We start from the raw sequence: 12347 nt of genomic DNA on the forward strand, positions 1-12347 counted from the left end.
CGGTTCTACACATAGTCTTCACTTTATGGTGTATTTGTTTTTGATATTAAAACAAAAAAAGGTGTTTAAATATATTAACGGATTGTTTGAAACCTAAAAGGCTTAATGAGGCTCCTAACCTTGATGTGAAGTTTGATAATAGGGATGAGCGAATGAAGGGTGAAAGCACGGAGAAACAAGTGTGTCCATAAGGTGCACTGTTGTGTAGGTTAACTATATCCAGTAGAAAAAAGACATTGAACCGGACCCCATCTTTTTTTATCTGTTGTAGAATCTGGCTGCCCAAGAGAGGAGCCCCTCTAACCAAGCCATACAACATTTACAAAACATGAGAATTAAAGCTAGCCTCATTACATATCTTGAACACGAAAACAAACAATGCTCAGAGAGGATTTAGTACCCATTCTAATTTGTGCTAAACCGTCAACTGTGACATTATCTTGCAGTTACTGTAAAAAAACTAAAACACAATGAAAACAATGTAGATTCTTACCTCAATCTGCATTTTTAGATGCATTTTGAAGTTAGAAAGAAGAGTGAGAAAAATGGCGAGTGAGAGTTCGAAGACATCAGGCACTGAAGAGACTCCATTTTTTGATAATGCCACACAGAGATATTGCTTGATTGCATTGATAAACATTTCATGTGTTCTGAAAACTGGACCTGCATTCTGCAATACTGAGAGAAGAAGCTGCAAGGAGACTATTTTGGAACGCAGCTCATGAGACCTGAGGAATAAATGTGGATACATTTAAGAAATTAACAGATTAACAGTTTTTTTTCTTTATAACTAACCAGACAAACAAAAAAAGAGAGGAGTATGCATCTGCATGGATCCTCACACAAATTGCAATACTTAATGAATTACAGCAGTAATCACTCAGACATGTCAGCAATTAAGAATGCCAACTTAACATAAAACAAAGTTTATATTGGGAGATCCTAAAGATGACAAAATATAGCAGATTTAAGATTCTTACAAAATCTTATAAATTACCAAAATATAAACAGAAAATAAATAAAACTAAAATCAAACAAAGCAAAATAAAATGTCATGTGCAGAGATGTGCTTCCATGGAGCAAAAATATCTATTCTTAAAACTTAATTTGAATACAGAGCTGTCAGAGCTTTGACTCAGATATTGATTATTGCAGATTGTTTTATTGCTACTACATAGAGAGAGTGAAATGATCCTCTGGGAAAAAAGAAATAGAGTTAAAAAGCATATTTACATTCTTTGGAAGGCACAAACTAAAATACAATTTTATTTGTTATTTATTAGATGTAATTAAACCTGTGAGTACATTTCTAACACATAAATAAATGACTTCCAGTGGAATTTGATATTTTGGATGTAGGATCTTTTTCCTCTGCTCATACGTAAAATGTTACTGTAAGAGAAAATGTTGAAGGACCACACCTTTTTCTTCTCATTTATAGCTGAATTGTACATTTTGTTTTGAGACTAAATAACTGCCTTAAATCCTATAGAACAATGTTTTAATCATCATTTTACTAAATCATGTGATTGTCACAAAATGAATAAATCTCCGACAGCCTCAGTTCCCCCGATCTGCTAGTTTGACAATACAAATACCAAAAAGAACCATAAAAATGCATAATTCCACCAGGGATCTTCAGAATCATGACTTGCAACGAGAGAAGACCATCATCGGTGCGTTCCTCTTGTAGACTGTTCCTAGACCATGCTAGGAATGGACCGTCAAATAACAAGGCCTCTCTGCTGCACTGGACACCGTCCTGAGTTGACACTTGCCAGATTTTCAGCCTGTGGCCTTGGAATATAGTGTAGAGGAGGAGTCAAGTGCTTCTAACGCAAGTCCCACCCCCATTTTGCCTATATGTTGGAAACCGGAAATTGCGACATGCGCAATGCCAGTGATGGTACCTATACCGCGAAGAGTCCTTGAAACAATGTATCCATTGAAAAAATCCTATATGATGTATCCACGAAGAAATTACAGTCTTCTGAAGGAAGTTCCGGAAGAAGCATGAAGATTTATGAAAGAGAAGACTGGTGACGTCACATGAAGCAGAAATGATGCACCCAGAAGAGATGCCAATGAAGAGTACTGTGGGATGTTTCAACCCACTAGTCCAGGCCCTGCAACATCACTGTGTATTGCTTGCATCAGAAATATCAGAATGGCCGCCGGAAAGCATGCTGTTCGCTAAAAATCACCCAAAAGTGCGCAGTAAAAATCTGAAATAGGCTGCCATCCACTTTTGCCTACCTCAGTGGTAAAACAGGAGAACACTGCCAAAACCCATCATTTGGCTGCCCACAGAGCAAGGCTGATTGCAAAAGAAACGCAGAGCTGTGTGGAAATCTGTTTTTCTTGTTTGTCAAATTTGCAAAAATCATGGCTCACTGACCGCCCAAAAGATCCAACCTCCTTGTTGGGTGTTAAACATCATTCTACTTCAAGAATCCACATAAATACAATGTCCACAGAAGTACACTTATCAGAAGAAAATCCACATTGAAGATTGCTTGCTGGAAAGAAATATGTCAAAAATGGGTGCAATACCATTACTCGCCTCTGTCAGACGCTGGCGATCTCTAAATCTGACAGGTGAAACTTGTGTCTCAAAAACTAAATATGCCAAAGAAGGGACTTCCACCAAATGCAAATGGGGAGCCACACATTGATTTTCATGTTGAAAAAGGCTGGAATTGAAGATATGTTTGCTTATTTCAAATGTGTAACTTTAATTTCCACAAAAGAACAATGTTACAATTTACTGTAAGATAACCTGATTCAGCTAAACTCCAAGAGGTTTCCCACACTGACCTTCAAAGACATTCCACACCTTCTACTCAACAAAATAATCTTCCCCTCTGCTCTGCTAAGAAACCGGCAGGCTGGTTTGAAAGGAACTGGGAGGGGGACTTTTGGCCTGTTGTCCTGCTAGCAGACAAAGGACTCCCTGGAACTGAATGGAAATGCTAGTTTGGGGTGTCAATAGAAACCAGCCCTGGCAGGAATGAGCTCAAGTTACTCTCTGGATCAGCCAAGACCTTGGAGACGGGCCAGACTGAAAATGTGGATTTGAAACTGGAGTAAATATATGTTTAAGGAAAAGACTTATAAAATATTGTACCGAACTGACAAAAATATGAAACTTAGAGATTATTAAAATGAAAAGATTGCTCAAAGTTCAAAACTAATCTGGAATCTGTGTGATGTTCTGAGACTGAACCACAAAAATTAATATTGTAGCTATTGTGATTATGCTATGAAGATGAAAATGTACAGATGTATGCCCAGATGGTATGTGCATGGATGTGTAAAAAATTGTACAGATCCGAAAATGTGTAACCAACCAAAAGCGTGAAAAACTCATTTGTGAACCAAAAATCGTAGGAACATGAGACTGACAGAAACATACCTTAGTCAATCTATCATGTAAATATGTATTATGAACAAGTTGTGCATATTGTAAATATGTTTTATGAAAAATAAGATATACTGTACAGAGACAAAGGGGAGGTTTTCTCCCTAAGCCATAAACATGACACATGACACACTGTTCCTTTCTCAAATCAGGAGAGGGAGGAATTTGTTGACCTATCAGATCCTTAGAGGGTTGGGCATAGACAATCAGCCTCCCCCACCCACTTTGGAAAATGGATAAATAGGGACTGTTGAGGACCCAGAAGGAGACATTCACTCATCAACTGATCCACTGGCTAAGCACCCTGCAGGAAGAACCAGACTCCAGAAGCAGACTCCAGAAGCCTGAATCAGAGGCCTAACCCAAAAAGCTGAACCCTTTTCAGTAGGCCTTTAAAATCTAGCAACCTGATTTTAACCCCTAAACTTCCACGGGGCCTAAACCATTCAACAGCCTGGCTGAGCTGTTTGCTGCTTCTGGCCAAGAACCGGTGCTAGGACCAGAGATCCAAACCGGTAGAACAGTGCTGTAACCCAGAACCAGTCAGATCCAGTCCAAGAGGCCGTGCATACCAGAGTGCCTTGCTGAGAGCAGAACCAAGCGCCCGAGACCTGTCCGGTGGCGAGCGAATCCCAGCCAAACCCTTGACCAGATCTTTGATGGGCCCATTCCATTCCAAAGCCATAGTAGTGAGTATTTAGTATAGAACTGTCCATAGTCAACTCTTAGTTTAAAGTAATCCTATTCAATGCATGTCAACCTATCCAGAACTGAATTATATAATCTTGTGTCCACCCTGAATCCTTATCATATAGTCTGTGATAATTGTAGTGATAATCATCTGTGCGCTGATATTTTTCTGAAGAAAGTCAAGTGCCCTGGCGGACAGAAGTCGGAGCGGAAGGCGCCCTGTTCAAGTGGCTGTCCCATTGGGTATCTTGCACTTTCATAGCCCCTTAGTATAAGTCCATCTTGGTTCCTAATCTTTAAAGTGCAGCTTTCATTTTGAAATTTTAACTCTTCTGAGAAAAATCGACCTTCACTAAAACCTCTAACTTTTGAACCGTACGTCCTAGAAACGCAGAAAAGTTGCAGCGAATTTGCATTTGGTTCAATTTCACTCCATATAAAATAGCTATTTCTCGCTTTCAACTTCTGAATTTCGTTTTCCCTCTGCTCATCATTCTACAATCATTGCTAGGGTTTCCCTGAACCAATCCCAAGCAACTCTCCCTAGTTCTGAATCCCATTTAGTGAATTAAAATAATTTTAGCATGTTCCCATTCAATTCAAACCCCATTTAAAAGCAATTGACCTGTTTTAAAATCATTGCTGTTCTCTCTAAGCTTGCTGGGTGGAAGTGGGATTGAAACTGCAATTATTGATTGTTATTCCTGATACCTGTGTGCCCTCATTCCATCTCTTCATATTGCATATTGGGGGGAGTGAGTATAACAGGGGGAAAGAGTGATCACATTGTCTTTGATTGAATTTATATCAAGTCTTATTTCTGTGTTGCATTTTTCCCATCATTGCAATTTCTTGAACCCACACAAAGTATTCTCTGCTACATTATTCTTCCTATTCCTACTCCTAATTGATTAAAGAGATTGTTGATATTGTAATATTACCCATTGATGATCATTGTTCATATTCATAATTGTGATATTCAGATATTCATAAAAGTGTGATATATATATATATATATATATATTGTTCACTTCTTCCAAGAAATCATAAGGCTCGCTATACGTAGTGAAAGACTGGAGGAGGTGCCGCCAGAACATATATAAGTGTGTACAGAATCTGGATGTTTCACGATGCATTTTAGCAAACCTGAACCACATGAATAGAAGGGCTGAAAGTGTAGCATGTACAAGAAAACAGCTGATGCTGAAAGAAGATTCGAGAAGGCTTGTCTAGACCAGTGTCAAGGGTTGGGGCAGCCAAGAACCTGGTCATCTATTTGAGAATATACAATTAACGTGAGAAGCGAGCCAAGATCCTGTCAAAGTGTAATTGAAAAACACTAGAAGTGCCAGGTTTTAGTCATTTAATAGTATTAAATGCGAAGGAGCTCAAAACACGGTCTCCTGTCGCATGGTCAGATGAAAATAGACTTTGGGCAAGCTACACCGCGACCAGAAGTTAAGGCCATGCTCACTCTCAGGCATAGTGATCCTTTGCAAGGCTGAGTTTAAAGGACTAATTGAATGGCAGACAGCAGGAGTGATGATGAATGTTGGGCTAATTGGGTGGGGAGACATGGTCAAGTCCAACCCTCCAGCATCTGGGGTACCAGCTTGCGTGCTGCTAGCGAATGAATATTCCAGAAGGGTACAAGCGTGCCAACGAGTTAGAGGGCCACCTAGCAAAGAGCCCTATAGTTTGAAAGCCAATGAAACATTGTGTATTTTTATGACATGGAAAATGACTTGCACTAGGGGTGGGCATAGGTGTCCACCTGACCTTAGAAACCCAATCACGATCCCAGACCCCATAGAAAGTATACTTAAATGTTCACTTTAAGCCTATCACAAACCCCGGTAGGTTTTACTTATTTTGTCACCTAGTAGGTGTAACGCTCACCTGATTCCCACGGAGGCGCGGCTCTGAAGATGGACTGGAAGGGCCCCTCTATTCTGGTTTCTCTGGCTCGCAAGAATACCCTCCTTAGGGTTTGGAATGGTGAGCTCTCCGTCCTGCTTCAGATGCAGGGGCGCGTTGAAACCCAGTTACTTCACTGGATTGAGGGTTGATGGAGTTCAGGTAAGCTTGACTGTTCAGGTAAGGCGCTGTAATAGTTCTGTTCAAAAGGTCAAGCTCTTTAATTATGTCAGTTGTCTTATTGCAGCAAGCGCTAATGCTCATGTCCTTTTCTCCTTAGGGGCCGGGGTTCGGATGCCGGAGAAATGGCGCCGACCCGAAGTGAAGCGTGCCGCTTCAGTAAATGGCAGGTAAGTTCCGGATGAGCGCTCAGGTAATGTCTTTACAAACGCTCAACAATGACTTTGTCTTTTTTCCCCATAGGGGCCGGGGTCCGGAGATGCCAGGAAGCGGCAGGACCCGAAATGCAGAGGGAAATATCCAACAGGTAAGTCTTAAAAGGAAACTGAGCTTTCCTTATTCCTTTTCTCCCTCTCACCTTTGTTCTTGTCTTTTGTCCTCTAGGCACCGGAACGTAGCTGAATCCGGAAGATCGCTGCTGAAGATGGAAGCGCCTTGCCAAGGTGAGTGAAATGCAGCGCTGCAGCGATCGAAATGAAATGCTTTAAAAAAGATATCTTCCTTTTCAGGATCGTCTGTGAAGTGACTCCGGAATGCAGATTTAGCAGGTAAGGGCTTTTCTTCACCTAATCTCTCCTTTCTCCCCTTGCAGGTGTTCCAGGGTGCTGGCAGGCGTGGCTGAAGTCAGGATGCAGGAGCAGACACGGTGAGCGTCCAGCTGCTAGGTGCAGAACAACGCGAAGCACGTGTGGCTGATCGGGTGTGGTTTAAATAGCCTTGGAAGAAGTTCCTGGTATGTATCCTTCCACCAATCAGGTATGTATCCTTCCCCGACCACACCCAGGTGGTGAAGTAGTCCCACAGGTAAAGTAGTCCCATTCAGGCCTCAAGAGGGCCTGGATGAAGCAGCATGGTCTGCATCAGGTAAGTGTGCACCCAAGCACTTAAATACATATCCTCTCTTATGAGCCTGGCGCCTAAGGCGCCAGGACTGGGGGCCCCTATGAGCCTGGCACCTAAGGCGCCAGGACTGAGTCCAAAGGGCCCCGAATTGGGCCCGCTGGGACTTCCCAGGGGAAAATGATGTCTGCCTCTGGGGTTGCTGGGCCCGGCCTGGCTCCTTAGAGGCAGGCATCATGACAGTAGGACATCGGTGATGACAAGTTTTTGCTATAAAGTGTATTTTTTCATGTGAATCGTTGACTCAAGTGAACGTCCATTGATGTCCGTTGTACTCCCTGTTTTAAATACTTGTTAATAAAACAGCTTAAGGTTTTGCCAACTTCCTGAGTCGGTCTGATTATTGATGTACGAGTAAGATCTGCATCCCCATCCATCCAAGATAGCACTACCTCGTCTTAAAGAGCCTCCGTGTTCAATAGTTTCCTACAGCGTCTGCTCTCTAACTTGAAAAGGAGCCCATGTTTTATCATCACCACAAGCTGTGCCTGGCAAACCCAACTGTGGTTTTCTTCACTGCTTTTCACTTCACCTTCATTGTCTTGTGCATCCTACTTGGTTATAGGAGAAGCAGTGATCATCATTCAAGGTACCTTGACCTATCAAGCAGAAGCTACTCTGGAACTGTATCTGCTTCAGAGACCAGAAATGCTGCTTAGCCGGACCTAAACCAGACACTCACTTCAGTCACCCACCTGCAACGGGGTGAATGGCATGAGTAAGTGATTCTAACTTTACATGGGGTGGTTACTTTAAGCATCTGGAGATGGACGTATATACTGTTGGTCATCCCCCTCAACCACAGGGATTTGATGTCCATATCCTAACCCTACCCATACCTGGCTATGGGAAGCAGAGTTCTGGCCTATGATTCTTCCCTGGGGACCCTCAGAGTATACTAATTGGGAGTGTACCCCACCATCCTTTGGAGAAACTATTCTACTCTAAAGTGTACTTTATCTTTCATTAACTTAATAGTTGGCTTAGACCAAGCTTTGTTTTGGGGTGACTAAGACTTATTAACCCCATAAACAGAGAACCCTGGGACATTTAGTTAACTGGCTATGGCTGGACTTCTTAAGTTATTAAGGTATGTACCTCATAACTGTAAGGTAGATTTTTTATTATTTGTTAACTTTTCTTCTCCCCACTTAACTGGAAACCATTGTGCTTTTGATGGACAGTATTGCTGATAACTTATTTTTAAGTTCTGTGTTGTCTCCCTTTGGGGCTACTTAATATTTCTAATAAATATTATATACTACAAACAGTATATAGTAGCTTTATGTTTTACCTACAACTGTTTGTGGGCAAATAAATGGTATATTTATAGACCCCTGCAGGAAACTCCATTCCTTGACTATTTCTAAGTGTTAATTGTACCTAAACACCAACCACCTTGTCTCCCAAGTCTGCCTTACAGCTTAGCCTATGCTACACACAGAGAGTTTGGTAAGACCATCCACTAGTTGGCCTCTCGGATGCCCCAAACAAGGGCCGTTCTGAAACAACCTCCTAACAAGGTCTAACATCTGGAGCTTAATGTTGGAAGTAGGAAGTACTGTTGTGCTGTGCCGGTGTGCCGAGGACGTTCTATGCGCGAGGACTTTTCTGAGGACTTTTGAGGATTTTTTATTTGGAAAAGGCGCTGTACCCACAAGAGGAAGGAGCTGGGAAGCGAAACGCTGGTCATTGGACTGCCACTACCAAAGTAAACATTCAGAAACATTATTTGCTTCTTGTGGATTGTGGCCGCGTTTCGGGACTGGGACTGGTGCTTTGTGCTAGGGGGAGGGTGTGTGCTCACCACGTTAACATGAGTTACTAAAGTGTTATTCTGCTTTCTTCGCCATAGATTCTTTGTTGCGTGACCTTTGGGACCCCGCATGCCCACCCTCTCTGCCAGCCAATATAGTGCCTTGTGCGTGCGCACCCGCGCGCGAACCTCGGAAGTACTGTTGTGCTGTTAGGCTGGGAGGGTGAGGGAGGTTTCTTGTTTACGTATGTGGGGTACCCGGGTAGGCCGCATTTAGGGGCCACTGAACTGACGGGTGGTTTTTGGAATGCTGCGCATGATCAATATTGTATCTTGGCAAGTAAGTGGGGGAGTGAGGGGGAAAATCTAAGGCACTATATTGACCTGATGTTTTATACTGGGGACTGTGCCTCGGCAATGTGGTATTCTATGGCATAGCAGTAAGGAACAACTGTTTGGAGGCAGACCTTATGGTTTTGTGATTTCTAACAAACCTGGGGCATTAGTAGTGCCTCTGAAAGTGGCTATCTCACTGCTTGGTGTGGTGCGGTGCGGTTGTGTGAGTGGCTATCGAGTGGAATATCTTTCTCTTGATTTCACTCAAGTTCTGCCCTGCTTGCTGTTTGTAAGTTCCGGACTTGATATTAAGTAGAATCCTTACTGCATTTGTACGCCAAAGTAGGTATAGTTGTTATCTTGCGACTCTAGGCACTAAGGGATGTATTTCTGAATTGTACTAGTATAGTTAATGGACTGAGAAGTGGTAGGAAGCTCACAGGGGTGGGCGTTTCGAACGCAGTAACCATGGAACTGCCAACCGAGGGATCCCTTTATGAGGATCCATTGGAGCAAAGTACCGCGCAGAATGAGGTGGCTAATTTTGAATGCAGCGAACATAGCATAGTCAATATACCGATGTTTCAGAGTATAAATGAAGGAGGTGAGGTGGTATTGGATGCACTTAAGCTTGAACAGCAAAATGGAAGGGCGTCCATTGCCCTTGCATCTTCACCGATCAAATTCAATGTTAAAGAGGTTAATGATTACTCTATGCCTAATAGGCTGGGTCGCACAGGGTGAGAGGAAGATGAGTGGATGAGGAAAAAGTTGGACACTGGTAAACTATCTAAAAGTGTTATGGGAGGTCTGAATGATTGCTCTATCCTTGGTCCAACAATGTGGGCAGAAGAATGAGATTTTCCTTGGGGCCCTCGACACCTGTGTCAAAAAGAGCAATTGGAAGAGAGGATGTCCACATGCTTAGTTTACCTGTGCAATGCAACCGCAGTTATCACTCCCCTTTAGGGGGCGCGATTGAAGGCATGGTAGGGAATGAGAAAAAAGATGAAGGGCTCAAAGATGAAATTATATTGTTGGTTGATCCTGTCCATCCCTGGCTCACCAACAATCCTTTCGCAAATCCTATTGAACAAATCAACCTATTTGCAGCAAATACAGGAACTCGCCCCAAAGTGGGGATACGAGTAGATGTTGAACAGGATCAAGTATTGGATTTACGTGCCCGGGAAGTCCCAGGGTTTGGTGAAGATTTTCCGGTCATAACTAGAATTTTGGATCTGCTAGATAAGGGTCACGAAAGAACCCATTGTGAATTGAAAGATCTAAGAACAACTTTGACGGAATTGTTATGCAAGATAAACAAAGTAGAGTGGCTTCTATTTACTTGTGATGTAGTATCCTCACTGATAGCGGGCAATGGAAAGGGAGTATCTCTTAAGGATTGCTCTACACAAACTCCTGGTGACGAAAGAATGGTAAATGCAGTAAGCAGAACCTTTGCTGAAACGGCGGCAACACTTATAGGTATTTATCAGAACCCGCAGGTGAAAGTTAACACTTCAGTCATGGATTCTAGGGAGCCTTGGCTAGTGCTACACAACGGATGCAATGTGACATTGAAGTGGTTAAGGAAGCTATTCTGGACGGTGGTAAGAATGGGATTGAGTACCCGCTTTCACCGGAACAGGATTTGATGCCCGAGAGGGAAGTACCTGATAGTCCATCAGTGCTTTTGGACTTAATTGATCTGTCTGATAATAAAAAGGAAGGAATGGATGGGGTATGATGAACTCTGATCTTGAAAGTGAGTGCGATATGCGGGCTGTGGTGCCGACAAGGAGGGAAAGAAGAACCATATCCTGCGCTCAGAAAAGGGAGGCGGAGATTAATAAGTCTAGAAATGCGAAGAAGAAAAAATTAGCTAATGTGCAAACAGGGGATATCCGGGAATTCGCAAGTGCGGATTCAAGGAAAACAGTAGCGCAGAAACAGGAGGAGGATAATGGTCTTGATCTCCACCAACTGGATGAAGAGTCTATGGCGCACCTAGACCTTCTCTCAGAAGATCGAGAAAAAGTTCCCTTGCATCCTAAGAAATGCTCACAAAAAACTAAACATATGAATGCAGCAATTGGTCACGATGGGGAGAGGGATAGAAATTAATGCAATCTCCATCCTCAGAAAAAGGGGCAGCTTGCACCCATTGGTATTGGTACCTCGGGGGTGCTGTTAGGCAGAAACCTGTGCAGTTCCCTTAGGGACCACTGCAAAAGATTTAAGACTACATGTGTTTGGCAGTAAACCCACTTGGTAGCAGTATGTACCACACAGATTCACTTGGTAGCTGTGACTGAGCAGTCAGACTTCCCTCAAGAAGAGTTAGGCAGTATACAGAGCATACAAAATAGTTACAGGAATACAGTAGTACAAGCAAACACTGACCAGAGCTTGGGTGTAAAAGTATATAATTATTTATTTAACACACTTATAAAACACACTAGCACTAAATTGGTAAGATAAGTTCAAAACAAAATCACTATTATCATATGTACATCCCTGATTACTTGTTGGACAAGTCTTAGTTAACACCACTTATTTCCAGACAGAGGTGAGCGCTTAACGTTCAATGGCACTCCAACAAGTTAGATAAAAAGGGAGGGAAAAGCAGAATTATGGAAGCATACACTGAACACTTTTTAAAGACCCACAGCAACTTTAGGAAGGCACAGTCTACTGGTGAGCAAGGAAGTTTGAGTGCCAGGCCCACTTTCAAGGGTGCCAGGCAAAAGATGCCCAAGATCAGACAGTTACACAGAGTCTTCAAAGTTTGTGGAGGTAGTTCGAAAAAGGTTTAGTTCAGTGCAGAAAAGTTAGCTATGGTGTCCCAGGCTAACCCAGGTTCGAGAGATGAGGATTTAATACACCCCGTTCAAACGGTTGCAAGGGAAGCCAGGCGGAACACAGTACCTTAAATGGAGAGGATCCTCCAGCGCGGGCAGTTGTTCCTGGCAGCGGGTGCAAGTCGCAACAACGTCCAGAGGAAGAGAAGATCTCGTGGAGGAAGGATGAAGGTCCTTGCACTGCAAGGGAAGAAACCAGCCACAGAGTTCTCCGGTACAAAAGGTACTACCCTTTCGGTTCGCGGTAGAGGTGAAAACGTGGTATCCTGGTTGCCGGGGTGCT

General features: G+C 42.8%; 1 protein-coding gene across 1 annotated transcript in view; it reads right to left on the reverse strand.

Annotated features, from left to right (window-relative positions):
* The window catches only part of ARFGEF2 (ARF guanine nucleotide exchange factor 2), a 2106550-nt gene that overhangs the window by 1609583 nt on the left and 484620 nt on the right, over window positions 1–12347 (reverse strand). Inside the window, exon 10 of the mRNA XM_069651280.1 lies at window positions 494–728. Within this exon, the coding sequence (XP_069507381.1) occupies window positions 494–728 (235 nt within the window). The remainder of the gene's footprint in view (window positions 1–493; window positions 729–12347) is intronic.

Source organism: Ambystoma mexicanum, chromosome 3p, assembly GCF_040938575.1.
Source record: "Ambystoma mexicanum isolate Mex_15411 chromosome 3p, UKY_AmexF1_1, whole genome shotgun sequence".
Classification (NCBI taxonomy): domain Eukaryota; kingdom Metazoa; phylum Chordata; class Amphibia; order Caudata; family Ambystomatidae; genus Ambystoma; species Ambystoma mexicanum.